The sequence below is a fragment of the Equus quagga genome, chromosome 13 (genome assembly GCF_021613505.1).
Source record: "Equus quagga isolate Etosha38 chromosome 13, UCLA_HA_Equagga_1.0, whole genome shotgun sequence".
NCBI lineage: Eukaryota > Metazoa > Chordata > Mammalia > Perissodactyla > Equidae > Equus > Equus quagga.
The window spans coordinates 81,198,671-81,214,848 of NC_060279.1; the positions used below are offsets into that span (position 1 = coordinate 81,198,671).

Here is a 16,178-nt window from a genome sequence, read left to right on the forward strand (position 1 = left end):
CAGGTTTGTTTCTGGTCAGGGAACCACAGCACCCGTCTGTAGGTTGTCACACGTGGTGGCTGCTGTTGCTGTGATGCTGAAAGCTTTGTTACTAGTATTTCAAATACCAGCAGGGTCTCAGCAGAGCTTTCAGACTAAGACAGACAAGGAATAAGGATCTGGCCACCCACTTCTCAAAAAGTTGGCAACAAAAAACCCTATGAATAACAGCAGAGCCTTGTCTGATACAGCACCGGAAAGTGAGAGGATGGGCAAAACATCGAGCACTTTCTGCTGTGCTGTCCACAGGGCGCTAGGAGTGGGAATCCACTCCACAGCACTAACAACAAGCGTCCTATTGGGCGAGAATTGGTGAGTCACTGTGGTTTCCATTTGTAGGTCCCTGATGGCTAATAGTGTTGACCATGTTTTCTTGCATGCGGAGCAGCAACCACCCCTCACTGGGTCAAGAACACCAACTTTCCTGCCCTGTGTTGGAGAGATGCACCCACCCAGCCTGGACCCGGCCTCCAGCAGCCACCTGGAGCTGAATATGCCTGTTCCTCTGCTTGGTGGCCTTGGTGGCCCTGGGACAGGAGGGAATGACCCAGGGCCTCCTGCAGCTCTGGGGATATCCCCCTCTCCAAATGCTGCCAGGCGGGGAGGGGGCGGGGCGGGGGTCAGAAGGCTTCTGGCCTCTGGGCCCTCATGGGCCTCTCCCCACACAGTGACCTGGGACCCCGGGCGCAGCTGTGGCTGGGCTTGCAGGGTCCCCAAGTCCCCTCCCTGGAGTCTGGGTGAGGGCACAAGCTGTCACCCTCTGCTTGGGGGAGGCGAAGGGGCCCCAGAGGAAGGAGGGAAGACTTCGAATGGCCTGGGGTTTACAGGCTGCCCAGCGCAGCCCCGCATCCTTGTTCTCTGCAGGCATGGCTCCCAGGGCCCCTCCTGATGTGTCCCCAGCCCCCAGGCCGGAGTCAGGGCAAGCTCCCAGATAAAAGCCCTGCCACACCAGCCTTCTGCGTCGTGCTCCCCAACCGTTCCGGCATGTGGCTGTGCTCCCTGCTGCCTGCCCTAGTGGGCTCTCTCCCTGGGGCCCTTTCTGGGCCCACTGGCTGGCGCTCGCCAGGGAAGAGCCCCCGCTTTGACCGTCCCGGAGATGTGGTGATTGGGGGCAGCTTCTCCATCTTTTTCTTCAAGCCTGTCACCCTGTTCGATTTCACGGCTCCGCCGGCTGGGACAGCGTCTGTGAGGTAAGTGGCTGCGGGTCGGGAGGGAGCCTTGGAGGGCCTTTCTCTAAATCCTCAGACAGCGACTGGCTCTCAGAACCCCAGGCGTTGGCCGGGTTTCTCGTTTGTCTGAACATTGGTCGGGCTGTCTCTCAGGCCTACTTCACCGCCTCCCTCGTCTTTGCTTTGCTGTTCATGCTCATCTATCTGAAATGCAGGCACCTGGCCACCCAGACCCCACAGGCCAGGGATTCTGGTCTCTTTCGTTTGCCACGGACCCTCCATGGCTAGAACAGAGCCAAGCACACAGCAAGTGTGTTTGTTGAATGAATGCATGTTTATGGAGTGAATAAAGCTCTTCATGAGTTCAGCAGCCCCTGGGACTCCCCTCTGCCCGTTTCTTCACTGGGTTTCCCAGCCTGTCTTTGCTGATGGGCCTGCTGAGAAGTCCTTGTGGCTGTTGTGAGAGATGCTGTCACGCACGTCCCTGTCCCTGTCTGTGCCGTCAGTCCTCCTGAGTACACACCCAGCAGTTGCTGGCCGCACTCCTGTGGCATGTTCTTCTCACGGTTGGCACCACAGCAAATGCTAAACTCGGGCTTCTCTTTCCCTCAGTGTGTCCATGTGGAACTACCGGGTGGCCCAGAGTCTTGTCTTTGCCATCGAGGAGATCAACAGGGACGCCTGGCTGCTGCCCAACCTCACTCTGGGCTTCTCCATCTTTAACTCTGGGGACTCAGTACCTGGAGCCCTCTACGAGACGATGGCCTTTCTCACGGGGTGGGAGGAGCCCATCCCCAACTACGAGTGTCAGCCCAGCCCTCCGTGGGCTGCCCTGGTCGGAGACACTCGGTCAGCTGTGTCCATCCCCATGGCCAGGCTGCTGGGGCTCTATAAGTTTCCCCAGGTGAGTCATCCCAAAGCCTTTTCCCTCCGCTGATGAATAGTGACGGTGGTGATGATGGTGGCAGTACTGAGGTGCTGCTGCTGGGGGACCAAATTTCCCACCAATGCTTCATGTGCCCAACACTAACCTGGTGGTCAGGAGATGCGGATCCCCATTGCATCCAGGGAGAAACTGAGGTTTAGGAACAGTCAGATGGGTCCAAGCTCACCCAGCAGGACTGAATCCAGGTGGTAGGGCTCATGCTGACCAGCCTCCCCTCCACTCCCATGGTATTTCCCCAATTTTGGGGCCTCAGTGTCAGGCTCACAACCATGGTTGTGTCCAAGTACCACCTTTTCTTCTTGTTTTCCTTTAAATTGGATCCTATTTAACAGGTTTACTGAGGCATAATTCACATACCATACAATTCACCCACTTACAGTGAACAATTCAGTGACTTTTTGTGTACTCAGAGCTGCCCAACCAGCATCTCCACGACCAATTAGAAAACATTCTATTCACCCCATAAAGAAACCCCACACCTATTAGCCACTGCTCCCCATCAGCCCCACTCCAGCAACCACAAATCTGATTTCCATCTCTGTGGATTTACATTTTCTAGACATTTTGTATAAATGATGTCACGTGACATGTGCTCTTTCATGCCTGGCTTCTTCCACTGACCATATGTTGTTCATCCATGTGGTGGTGCGAGTTGGCACTTCATCTCTTTTTATGGCTGAATCTCATTCCATTGTGTGGATAGACCACGTTGTGTTTGTCCGCTCATCCGTTGATGGACATTTGAGCTGAGGCCACTTTTTGGCAATTGTGAATAATGCTGCTACAAGCATCTGTGTGTAGGGTTTTTTTCATGTAATTTTTTGTTTATTTATTTATTTATTTATTGAGGAAGATTGGCCCTGAGCTAACATCCGTGCCCATCTTCTCCTACTTTATATGTGGGACGTCTGCCACAGCATGGCTTGATAAGCAGTGTGTAGGTCGACACCCGGGATCCCCACCAGTGAACCCCGGGCCGCCGAAGTGGAGCATGCGAACTTAACCCTTGTGTGTAGATTTTTGTGTATATATGTGTTTTTCTTTTCTCTTTTCTTTTATGGGAGCTTGTTACCAAGGCAATATCTCAGGACATAGCCAAACCCACTCAATCAGAGTCTTCATTTTAACAAGATCCCCAAGTGGTTTGTTTGCCTGCCAAAGTTAGAGTGCCACTTATTCAGGTCCAAATGCCCCCAATTCTTGTTGACAAGAGGCAAGAAGATGACTTGGTGGATGTCCTACTAGTTAGTGACAGAACCAGACTGCTATCCCTCCAACTAATTTTAATTACTAACAATTATTGTGCGCTTACCGAGTCATTCTCTTGGAGCTGCTATTGCCTGACTCACTGTTAAGATGTTCTAAAGAGGGCTTACTCTGTGCCTGGCATTGGGATTCTCCCATTACATTCTCACCGTAACCCTTCCAGGTCGGTACAGGAGAAATCCTCTATGTAGAATGGGTCCCTGGCTATTGAAATCAATTAAGGCTTGACATCATACAAAATATACACACCTTGAACATTTCTATGCACGTGTTTTCAGTCCTCTTGGGTACATGGTTGGTATTGATGATTATATGGTAGATCTGTGTTTATTTGAAGAACTGCCAGAGCATTTTCCAAAGTGGCTTCACCATTTCACATTCCCACCAGCATTGTGTGAGGATTCCAGTTTAAATTCACTCATTTTGACTGTGAAACCTATACATTTGGATAAATTCCTCCCTCCTTGAACGCCTTAAATTTGCTGTTTCCTCTCTGCCGGGAAGGGCCTTCCTTCCTCCCCAGGAAGCTGGGGCCCTGCAAGGCGCAGAACACATTCTGAGGCTGTTTCCTAGGAAGACTTTGTGGGAGTTGGTGCCACAGAGGAAGTGCAACCCCTGCTTCTTCTCAGAGGGCCGCTCATGTGGTGGGATTTCTCCTCAGGTCTAACACTCCAGCTCTGGACTCGGTTGCACAATCAGTTTGTCCAGTTCTATCCTGATGAAAAAGAGGAACAATTCTTATAGAATCTCTCAAATAACCACATTGCTGGTATAGATGGAGAGGCTCAGAGGAAATATTTGTGAATTCGGACAGGTCTGTGAAAACAGGATGCCATTTAAAAAATGCTGTGTGGTTTTCTCTGCCTTTGTTTTTTGCAGGGAAAGATTGGCCCTGAGCTAACATCTGTTGCCAATTTTCCTCTTTTTTTTTTTTTAACTCCTCAAAACCACAGTGCATGGTTGTATATCCTAGTTGTAAGTCCTTCCAGTTCTTCCAAGTGAGCTGCCACCACAACATGGCAACTGACAGACGGGAGGTGTGGTTCCGTGCCCAGGAAATGAACCAGGGCCATCAAAGCAGTGAGAGCCCTGAACTTTAACCACTAGGCCAACAGGGCTGGCTCAAGAATGCTATGTTTTTAAGAATGTTTGTGTGGGAGGCAGAATGCTAAGGTAGCCCCCACAATTCTTGCTGGTGCACACACCCTGTATAATCCCTGCTCCCCGAGTGTGGAGAGGAAACTGTGAATAGGCTGGACAGTTACTGTCATGATTACATCATAGAAGACCCTGACCTAGCAGATTGAAGAGACATTTTTCTCCTCTGGCCTGAAGTAGAATTAAACTACCATGCTGTGAGAGTAGGAGGCCATGTGACAAGAACCTGAGGTGGCTTCCAGGAGCTAAGAGTGGCCCCCGGCCAATAGCCAGCCAGAAAGTGGGACCTCAGTCCTACAGCTGCAAGGAACTGAATTTTGTCAACAACTGGTGATCCTGGAAGTGGACCCCAAGCCTCAGAGGAGAGCACAGCCCTGGCTGATCCCTCGATTGCAGCCATGTAACACTCCGAGAGGAGGACTCAGCGAAGTAAGCCGTACCCTGACTCCTGACCCACAGACACTGTGAGCTAATACATGGTGTTGTTGTAAGCTGCAAAGTTTGAGAGGCAACTGGTCCTTGCTTAAGATAGAAACATGGGTCCCAAGAACAACAGATGGTTGTAGCTGGGTTGCCTCTTAACTGAAATGATGATCCAGTTTGAAAATAAATTCATTAGATAATAACACAATAATAAGACTTCACTCATAAGAAAGGGCCTTGTGAATTTTTTATTCCAAATATCATATTAATACGAGTTTGGAATTTGGCTTTCTTTCTGTTAAAACACCAAATTGGTCTTGGTGTATTCAGTCCAGTCCAAGCAATGGGTAGTGAAAGGTGATTTTTGGTGTAACCTGCCCAGAGAGAGGAGATTCTGAATGTACAAGAACAAGCCCTTGGATTTGGCTGAGTTGTCATGCCTCTGGTTTAAAACACAGACTTTTTCTCACTTCTGAAAGAGCTAATTTCAATTCTGCTCCATTTTAAAAAAATCTGATCAGATATGTGACTATTACTTAAGAAAAATGTAATGTGTTCAACTAAATTGAATTATTCTGATAAATGTTTTTATATCAATAGTAATTATGATCCATGGGGTATCAACTCAAGGATCATTTCCAAGAGCCTAACTTAACTTAAGTGATTGGATTAATACTAATTTTAGTTAATTATTTAATGATCTTTGGATACTGGGGTGGTTTCTTTTCTTTCTTTCTTTCTTTCTTTTTTTTTTTTTGAGGAAGATTAGCCCTGAGCTAACTAACTGCCAATCCTCCTCTTTTTGCTGAGGAAGACTGGCCCTGAGCTAACATCCATGCCTGTCTTCCTCTACTTTATACGTGGGACACCTACCACAGCATGGCGTTTGCCAAGCGGTGCCATGTCCGCACCCAGGAACCGAATGGGTAAACCCTGGAGGAAACGTGTGAACTTAACCACTGCGCCACGGAGCTGGCCCCTTTTTTTTTTAAGATTTTATTTTTTTCCTTTTTCTCCCAAAGCCCCCCAGTTGTGTATCTTTTAGTTGTGGGTCCTTCTAGTTGTAGCATGTGGGATCTGCCTGATGAGCGGTGCCATGTCAGCACCCAGGATTCGAACCAGCGAAACTCTGGGCCGCTGAAGCAGAACGCTTGAACTTAACCACTCCGCCATGGGGCGGGCCCCTGGGATGGTTTCTAAGTAAGAGAAAACCCTGAAAAGCCGGTCTCAAGGAATAGATTTGGTATTTCTACCTTGACTTCCTACTTGTACACATTGTAGAGTAGCATAAATTTGGGTCTCATTAATGAGTGTGTTCCTTTTGACACTTTAAGAAGGTGTGAAAAGTATGAATGGCTGTCGGGGGTGATATCCTGCAAGGCTGTCAGCTTTGCTGTCTGCAACATGCTTGTATAGGACAGATCCTTTGAAACCACTTTCCTCTGAGTTTTCTCTTTGAAGAAGTGAGTTACTTTGGTTAAAAGTTTAGTGGTCAAGGCTGTTCTGACAATGGAGCACAAACAGCCTGGCAAGCTAACAGGCTGAGTTTTGTTTATCAAAGACTAAGGGAGTAGTTTTGTTCTGAACTAGAGTGTCTGATTGTTCCAGAACGCAAAGGAAGATAGTGTGAGTCAACCCTTGGGTGTGTTTATAAAGCTAGAGAACATTTGTAGAAAGTAAACTTTATTTGCCTGACTTTACATTTACTACAAAAAATGAGATTGAAAAGGTGCAATGAAATGTGTTAGAATTTGGCAACGTTCGGTGTTTGAGAGACTTTATTCATAGCCTTACATTTTTCTTAACATTAATGTGGAATTTTAGGAAGTTTGGATTAACTGGTTGTTTCATGAGAAAACAAATCTAAATCTTACCAAAAAACAGTAAACGAGTTACATTCTGTACAGATAAGTCAGAGGAAAAGGCGTCAGCGTTTTTAATTCCAAATGGTCGAACCCGGCTGATTTGTCCAAGGATTCACTCTGGTTACCTCACCTTGGATTTGCGTATAAAATGCTTCTGAGATGGCCGTCGAGGTTTTTTCTCTTCTCTTCTTCCAAATTCAAGCACGTGGAAGGCGTTAGAGGCGTTTCCCCAGCACGTTCCCCCGCTGGTCCCGCCTGTGCATGTCGGGTCGCCGGATTACACACGCTCGGGTGCCCCGGCACATTTGGATTTCGGATCAGCAACGACGACGTGTTGCAGTATGAGCCTGTTCCAAATATCGCAGGGGACATAGTGTAGTAAAATATCTAGTTGTTTGTCTGAAATTCAGGTTTACCTGGGCGTCCTGCGCTGGCGTTTGCCGAGTCTCGCAGCCCCAGCCGGGTGAGACGTGGTCAGCGCCGCGTCTCCAGACGCCGGTGAGACCAGGGTCCCCTCCCGGGAGGGGACGGCGTCGCCTCCTGGAACCCGTGTCGCGACCGCCCTCGGCGGAGGTGGCCTGCGCTTGGAGCGGGAGGCGGCCGCTTCCGTCCGTCGCAGGCGCCCCGGGCCGGGTCAAGGCGAACCAGAGAAACCGCGTGTCCCCTCCCGGGCGCACGGAAGCGTCGCCTCTTTGACAAATCGACCCGCCAGCAAGAACTGACGCACCGGGTCCCCGTGACCCGTCACCAGCGGAGCGGACCCCACCGCCTGGCCCAGGACGCCGCGGCCCGGGCGGCGACAAGGCGCGGGCTGGCGACACAGACGCGGAGCGCAGGAGGCGCCGGGAGGAGGGGGACAGAGGGCCGGAGGCCGAGCTGCCCGGCTCCCGGCGTCGCTCCCGGAGCCAGAAGGACGAATGTGGGCTGGACCAGCCCACGGTGCACAGGCGCACGCGGGCCTCCGGGCCGTGGGGACCTCGAACCCTCAGAGCGACGTTTTAAAAGATTAGAATACGTGAGTCTCATACAAAGATGGAATGAACACACGGCAAAGATTTCTCTAACTGGCTAATGAGGAAGCAGCGGGATGGTGCCGGGGTCAAGCACCAGCGTTTGTCGATGGTGTCTAGATGACTCCATGGTGCCCGGGGCGGTGGGGGGAGGGGGGTGGCTAGGACCGCGCTTGTCCAAAGTGCAGACCGAGAACCAGGATCATCTGCGGGATGCTGGAAATGCAGACTCTGGATCTCCGAACTAGCACCCGCACCTAACAGGGACCTCTGTGAACGCTGGAGGCGCTCGGGGCCCAGTGATCTAACGCTGCCCTTGATGCTCCTGGAGAGATGACGACGTACCAGACTGCTCTCATTAGGGTGACCACCATCCCCTTCTGCCCAGGACTGAGTGTACTCATGGGATGCGGGGCTTTCTATGGCAAAAACCGGGAGTGTCCTGGGCGAACCAGGAGGAGCTGGTCACCCTGGCTGTGTTCTGGCTGCACCCACCTTCCTTCATTGAAACCTGCCCATCAGCAGTGCCTGAGCTGACCCCCTATACCTCCCATGCAGGCTCCTTCCTGGTTCTCACCACTTCTCCTTTCTGCCCCCGCCCCTTCCTGCCCAGGTCAGTCACTCATCCTCCCTTGCCAGCCTCAGCGATAAGACCCAGTTCCCGTCCTTCCTTCGGACCCTGGCTAGTGACCTCACGTCCTCCCGCCTGGTGGCCCAGCTTGTTGTCCACTTCGGATGGTCCTGGGTGGGCATTCTGGCCCAGGACGATGACTACGGGCAGCAGAGCAGCTCACTGGTGATCCAGGAGCTGGGCCAGGCAGGCATCTGCATTGACTTCCACCTCCACGTCCCCTCCCAGCCGTCCCTGGAGAAGACGGAAGCCATCGTCCGGGAGATGGGCCGCTGCACCGCCACTGGCATCATCGTCTTCGTGAGCAACTTGAGTTTCCAGATCATCCTGCAGGGCTTGCTGGGCCAGGGCATCTCGGGCCGGGTCTGGGTCAGCCGGGAGACGCTGCACGCTGCTCTGGCCCTGAGCATCCCCGGCGTGTCCCAGGTCCTGCAGGGCTCCTTCAGCCTTCTGCAGCGCACCAGCCAGGTCCTCGGGTTCCCCGAGTTCTTTGCTCGCCTGCGCCCTGCCCGGACCCCAGAGGACATGTTCATAGAGAGATTCTGGGAGGTCACCTTCAGATGCACGTGGCCCCGTGGGAACCGAGGGCCAGTGAGGAACAGCTCGGGGGCAGGGGGCATCCGGTTCTGCTCTGGGAACGAGAGCCTGACAGGTTGGGAGTACCCCTTCCAGGACGTGGTTAAAGTGGATGTCGGGTACCCGGCCGTCTACAGCATCGCCCACGCCCTGCAGGACCTGGGCACCTGCGAGCAGGGGGACAGGACATGTGCAGACCCTTGGCACTTCCAGCCCTGGCAGGTGAGAGCGGACCCTGTGGACGCTGCAGGGCGGTGCTGGGAGCAGGGGGCTCACTCTGCCCCAGCGAGGGAGAAGCACAGAGATGGGGCTGTTCAGTGAGGATGAGCAGCGGAAGCCACATGGCTGGGGTGCTGGGGCAGAGGGAATGTGGAGGCTCCCTCTGGGAGTCAGGATGGCGAGACAGTAGAGGCCAGGTTGGGCAGGGCCTACAGGGGTCTGGACTCTGCTTGGGGTGTCATGGGGGGCTGAGGAAGGGAGTGCATGACCAAACAGAGTCCCTGGAGCTAGGGCCGCACTGTAACTTTCGCGGGTCCCTTCAGCCATTAAAAATATATTAAAAATTATCTTTTACTACTGCATTGCTGTCAAAGCTAACATAATCTGGGCTGGATTTGTTATTATATATTAATTATTACTTAATCTGTTTTATCTTCCAATTTTACAAGAAGTTAAAATTAAAATATTTTCATGGGCCCCTGAGAGTACAGTGGGCCCTGTGGATAAGTTGGCCCTGCCTGGTCACTGGCCTGAGGCATTTTGGACAGACCCCAGCGACGGGCCCTGGCCAAACTACGGCATCACCCTTCCTTCCCTAGCTTCTGCATCCCCTCAGGAAGGTGCATTTCAAGACCGTTGATGGGACAGAGATTGTCTTTGATGCCAATGGAGATATGGTTACAACATTTGACCTTCTTCAAGGGCAGAAGACCCCTGAAGGCCTGTTCCGCTTTGTCCGAATAGGCATACTCAACCCACAAGCTTCCTCAGGGGAGAGCATGATGGTCCAGATGATGAAGGAGGACTTCCAGGTGAGTTGTCTGGGTGCACGGATGACCCCAGTCCTGGCATATTAAAATCGGAGGAGAACTCAGAGGCCAGAGGTCCAAGTTGCTATTTGATGCATAAAGTGGGTGGAGCTTTAAATTGGGCCAATCATAACTCAGCTGTGTTGTTGAGCCATACCAGACCCTCATATTAGGGGATAAAAGTCATTTATTCACCATCAAAAATGAAAATATTGGAGCCCCTGAAGTTGAAGTAGAGTCTGCATCAGGAGTTACCACTTGTGTATCTTCTTGTCTGTCCTCGGGCACCTGCTCAGTGAGGAAGTGGGGCCTTTACTTCCTCCTCTGGGAAGACAGGAATCCCCCTCACCAAACACACCCCATCCAGCATCTGGAGGGGGCAGGACAGGTGTTCTCATTTCATTTAGTAGCAAAGTTAGTTGCCACCTTAGGACGGGTGTGTCCAGGTGTCCACTCTGGCCCACGGACTCCTCTGGGCCGCCTGGCACCATCAGTGGACGTGTGACTCCCTCCACTGCAACTTCACCTTCCCGTGTTCTCAGCGCCTCCAGTCAGTGTTGGCCTTTAGGTTTTCCAGTGAGAGTCAGGCTCTGGTCTGTGGGCCCCTCAAGCCCAGGGAACACAGGCTAAGCATCCCGAGGAGTCTTGTGAAGTCTCTTTCCATTGGCCTGAGCCACGGAGGGCCCTTTGCTCCCCTCTGGAAGTGGGGAACCCAGCGCCCACACTTCTCTCAGGTCTGTTCCCCCCAGGTTCCCTCCCTACAACTCTTACCCAGAGGCAGCAGGTGGGCTCAGGGAGGCAGAACTGTGGAGGGCTGCTGGCTGGGATCAGCACCAACTCTTCTTACTGTGGGAACCTCAGAGAGGCTGGAAGGGTGCCCTTTCACGCCATGTTCCAGAGCTTTCCCACGTCAGCCAGGTGAGCACCACCTGAGGGTTCACTGCATTTGCTGTATCCGTGGGTGCCTCTTGACTCTGAGTTCTCTGTAACTGAGGTGTTTTTTCTCCTGAAAGGAGCCTCATCTTCTTGTGGGTGGGAAGGACACTGGGACTGCTTCCTTAGGTTGTTCCAGCACGGGGACCTGTGCCCTGTGCCCTGGACTGGTTGCCAATGACACCCTCTGCTCCTCTGTCCTCAGGTCCCCAGCTCTGCCTGCAGCAAGAGCTGTGCTCCAGGATCCAGCCAGATCATGCGCCAGGGAGCCCCTCACTGCTGTTTTGACTGCAGCCCCTGCCCCGAGGGACACTTTGCAGACCAAAGAGGTAAGGGCTCGCAGAGGCTGAATCTAGAGAGGCCATCAAGGCACCTCCAGCCTCTCAAATCCCCAATCCAGTGACTTGTTCTGTGGACTTTGTGTGGACTTTGGACGGGGGCTGCTGTGGAGTGGTAGAGGGCTGGCCAGGAAGTCACTCTTATAATTATTTTTACGTAAACATTTTATTGAACTATAACAGGCAAATACATGAATCCTAAGTGTGTAGCCCGATGAATTCTTCCTTAGCGAACGCCCCGGGTACCTGGTCCCCAGATGGAGAAACAGAGCCTGACGCCCCCTGGAGTCCCTGGGGCCCCTGCTCAGTCTTTGCTTCCCAGGGAACTGCCATCTTAACTTCTATGAACATTGATGGGTTTTGCTGGGTTTTGATTCCTATAAGTGGACTCGCAGAGTGAATGTTCTGTTGTGCCTCATTTTTCCTCCACCTTGTGTTTGTGAGATTCACCTCAGCAGTATGTGTAGTCGTGGCTCTCCCAGTCTTGTGCCTGGTATGACCCCCCAGTGTAGACACACCATGACTTGGCCGGCAGGAGCTGTAGAGAGCAGTGCTGCTGTGGATGCTGCTGGCCATGTCTTCTGGGGACACATGGATGCATTTCTGCTGTTGTGGCACTGCCGGACCACAGGGTGGATGAACGTTTGGCTTTAGTGGACTACAAGTGTCAGCAGCATCCACTTGCTCTCTGTGTTCATTTCTTGCAGCTGCTGTAACAAATTACCACAAGCTAAGTGGCTTAAAACCACACACATTTATTATTTCATAGTTTCTGTTGGTCAAAAGTCCATGTACAGTGTGCTTCATCTGGGTCCTCTGCTTAGTGTCTCACAAGGCTAAAATCAAGGTGTTGGGAGGGCTGTGATCTCTGCTGATGGCTCTGGAGAAGAACCTCCTTCCCAGCTCATTCAGGTCATTGGCAGAATTCAGCTCCTTGCAGTTGTAGGATCAAGGATCCCATTTCCTTACAGGTTGTCAGCTGGGGCATCATTCCCAGCTTCTAGAAGCCATTGCATTCCCTGCCACATGGGCTCCCTCCATCTTCAAAGTCAGCAATCTCCCCGACCTTTTCTGCCCCACTGCTCTGCCCCCCTCCCCTCCTCCCAACTTTTAAGGGCTCATGTGATGATTTTGGACCCCTTTGGATAATCCAGAATAGTCTCCCCATCTCAAGATCCTTAACTTAACCACCCCTGCAAAGCCTGCCTTGCCACATGCGGTAACATGTTCACAAGTTCCAGGGATCGGGGTGTGGACATCTTTGGGGGAAGGGGCATTATTCTTCCCCCCACCGTGACCATCCTCACCAGCCCTCTGGGTGTTGGGTCTTTTTATTTCAGCCATTCTGGGTGGGCATGTAGCGCTATCTCACTGTGGTTCAGAGCAGTAATTTTAAGTAATCTCCAAAGGAAGGGGGGCAGAATTGGTGAGAATTGCTGTATTAGTTCGCTGGGGCTGCCATAACAAAATACCACAGACCGGGTGGCTGAAACAACAGACATTTATTTTCTCACAGTTCTGGAGGCTAGAAGTCCAAGATCAAGGTGTTGGCAGGTTGGTTTCTCCTGAGGCCTCTCTACTTGGTCTGCAGATGGCTGTCTTCTCACACTGTGTCCTCACCTGGTCACCCCTCTGTGCGTGCCTGTGTCCTAATCTCTTCTTATAAGGACACCAGTCATGTTGGACTAGGGCCCACCCTGATGACTTTATTTTACCATAATGACCTCACCTCTGATTTACTATCTTCAAATACAGCCACATTCTGAGGTACTGGGGGTTGGGAGTTCAACATGGGAATTTTGGGGGATCTTAATTCAGCTCATAACACTTGCTAATAAGAACAGTTACTGCTACTACCTGGAAAAAATTTAACTATTTAAAAAATAACATAACTCGTGTATAGGCGTGCATTTTTCCTTGTGTCTCTGGTGCTGACATGGCCCATCCCCGCACTGATGACTATGAATAATTCACAAATGTAGGGGATTTGGTGTAAGACAGGACGAGAATAGTTGATAGCACTGTATAAGTGAAATTTGCTAAGAGAGTAGAACTTAAACGTGGTCACCAAAAAAAGAAAAGGAAGAAAAATATTCGAGGCGATGGATGTGTTAACTGGATTTCACAGTGTGTATGTATATCAAATCATCACGACGCAATATAGTAAATATCTTATAATTTATTTGCCAACTATATGTCATTAAAGCTGAAAAAAGGCAAAACTGCTTCCGCGGCAGTCACCTTGCACGCGGTCCTGTGTCCCCGCAGACATGGCGCGCTGCCTCCCGTGCCCCGGCGAGCAGGCGCCCAGCCCGGCGCGGGACGGCTGCCGGCCGCTGCCCGAGATTTTCCTGAGCTGGCGCGAGCCGCTGGGCCAGGCGCTGGCGGCGGGCGCGGTGGCGCGGGCGGCCGCGGCGCTGTGGACGCTGGCGCTGTTCCTGCGGCGCCGGCGCGCACGCGCGGTCAGGGCGGCCCACGGCGCTCTCAGCAGGGCCCTGCTCGGCGCGCTGGCGCTCTGCTCCCTCAGCGCGCTGCTCTTCCTCGGCCCGCCGCGCGCCGCCACCTGCCTGCTCCGCCGGGCCGCCTTCGCCGTGGTCTTCGCCGTCGCCGTGTCCTGCGTCCTGGCCAAGACCCTGGCCGTCGTGCTGGCCTTCCGAGTCACCAGGCCGGACGACCCACTCCGCGTGTGCCTGGGCCCCCGGGCCTCCGCCGCGGTCGTGCTGGGTGCCTCGTCGCTGCAGGTGCTGCTCTGCGGGCTCTGGCTGAGCATCTCCCCGCCGGTCCCGCACAGGGACACGGCCTCCGAGCCCGGCCACGTGGTCGTGCGGTGCCAGGAGGGCTCCGGCGCCGCCTTCTACTGCATGCTGGGCTACCTGGGCCTCCTGGCGGCGGTCACCCTCTCCGTGGCCTTCCTGGCCAGGCGTCTGCCCGCTGCTTTCAACGAGACCAAGCTGCTCACCCTCAGCATGCTGCTCTTCTGCAGCGTCTGGACGGCCTTCCTGCCCCTGTACCACAGCGCGCGCGGCAAGGCCACCGTGGCCGTGGAGGTCTTCTCCATCCTGGCCTCCACCGCAGGGCTGCTGGGCTGCATCTTCCTCCCCAAGTGCTACATCATCCTGCGGAGGCGCGAGCAGAACGTCCCGGCCCGGTTATGGCGTGGATGCGGGCCAAGCGGGGACGGCAGAACCAGGAGCTCCCGGGCAGCTGTGTCCCCAGGCCCCTGCCACAGACCCTTCTGAGCCTGTCCTCGCTGAAGAAGCCAGGGCCACAGGATCTGGACTCATTGTTTTCCTGCCGCTTAAAAGAGATTAAGAGATGAAGCACAGAAAGCAGGATGTTAATGACTGCTAGATCAAGATGTGAGCAAGTGGATGGTCACCGCCTATTCTCTTTGTCTATATTGTTTAAATTATCCACAACTTAAAAAGTTTGAAAGAAGCCTATGATGCAATAATAATAATCTTAAAGATAATAACAAGTATTGATGAGGATGTGGGGAAGTTGAAACCCTCATCCACTGCTGGTGGGAACGTCAGATGGTGCAGCTGCTTTGGAAAACAGTCAGCACTTCTCCAAAAGGTTCCAGGTAGAATTAGCATATGACCGAGTAATTCCACTCTTAGATGGGCAGACGAGAGAAATGAAAACGTACGTCCCCACAAAAACTTGTGCACAAATGTTAAGAGCAGCCAAAAAGTAGAAACAACTCAAATGTCTGTAAACTGATGAATGGGTAAACACAATATGCCACATCCATACAATAGGATGTTATTTGACAACAAAAAGGAATGAAGTACCAACACAGGCTATACCAAGGATGAACCTTGGAAATATGCAAGTGAAGGAGGCCTGTCACAAAAGACCATACACTGTATGCTTTCATTTATATGAAATGTCCCAAAGAGGCGAATCCATACAGTTGGTGGGTGGTTGCCTAGGCCTCGGGGGAGGAGGGATTGGTTGGTGATGGCTAAGGAGTGCAACCTTTCTTTTTGGCATGAAGAAATAATCTAACATTGATTGTGGTTTATGGTTGCACAACTCTCTGAATATGCTAAAACCCACTGAATTTACACTTTGGGTGAATTTTGTGGTATGTGAATTATATCTCAATAAAGCTGTTACCAAAAAACAAAAGAGGATCAATTACAAAGTGTGGTCTTTCGTTATATCCTAATTTTTAAAAAGATGAAACTATCAAAAAAATTGAGATAATTCTAAGTTGGAATACTGAAGATTCAATGGAGTAAAGAAATTATTTTTCTAAAATTTTAATAATGGGATTATGCTTATGTTAGAAAACAGTCCTTATCTTTTGGAACTAAGTATTGTAGTTCAAATGGTATAGTGTTTGAGGTTTGCTTGCAAATGATACAAAATGGCAGAGTGACTGGGGGAACACTAGCCCTAGGTGGATGGTCATTGGGACTACATTATGGAGACCTAGAGGCTCAATGTTCTCCGCTGTCTGCTTTTGTGTGTGTCCAAAATTCTCTATAATAAATGGTTTTGAAAATTCCTTAAAGAACCACAAAGAAGAGCATAGAGAACACGGATTGGTGAATCCACCTTGTACAGAAAATGGCTGTACAAATGCATGGGATCCACAGTCATGCAGGGTGTGAAAAGTGTGTGGGAACCATCTCCCTTGAAGCACTAGGTTCAGACTCAGAGCTCTGGGAGACGCCCCATTCTGAGCAGAAGAAATGCCTCACTTCCAGCACATATGCCCAGCCCAGAGGGGCTCCTGCTCAGAGACGTGAGAACAGGCCTACAAGAAAAGGTAGTCCAAGGCT

General features: G+C 51.7%; 1 protein-coding gene across 1 annotated transcript; it reads left to right on the top strand.

The window, feature by feature from the left end:
* Positions 1-1,827: 1,827 nt before the first annotated feature.
* On the top strand, positions 1,828-15,182 carry LOC124249555 (extracellular calcium-sensing receptor-like). Its single transcript, XM_046680597.1, has 6 exons — positions 1,828-2,112; positions 8,490-9,305; positions 9,902-10,114; positions 11,012-11,029; positions 11,250-11,373; positions 13,651-15,182. The coding sequence occupies exons 1-6, from the start codon at positions 1,828-1,830 to the stop codon at positions 14,619-14,621; spliced, it is 2,427 nt and encodes an 808-aa protein (XP_046536553.1). The 3' UTR covers positions 14,622-15,182.
* The last annotated feature ends 996 nt before the right edge of the window (positions 15,183-16,178 follow it).

Excerpts from the sequence above, each read along its gene's own strand:
- LOC124249555 (XM_046680597.1), top strand. The coding sequence starts at position 1,828 with ATGTGGAACTACCGGGTGGCCCAGAGTCTTGTCTTTGCCATCGAGGAG. Across the intron at positions 9,306-9,901 it reads GGCACTTCCAGCCCTGGCAG|CTTCTGCATCCCCTCAGGAA; the intron begins GTGAGAGCGGAC and ends TTCCTTCCCTAG. Across the intron at positions 11,374-13,650 it reads ACACTTTGCAGACCAAAGAG|ACATGGCGCGCTGCCTCCCG; the intron begins GTAAGGGCTCGC and ends GTGTCCCCGCAG.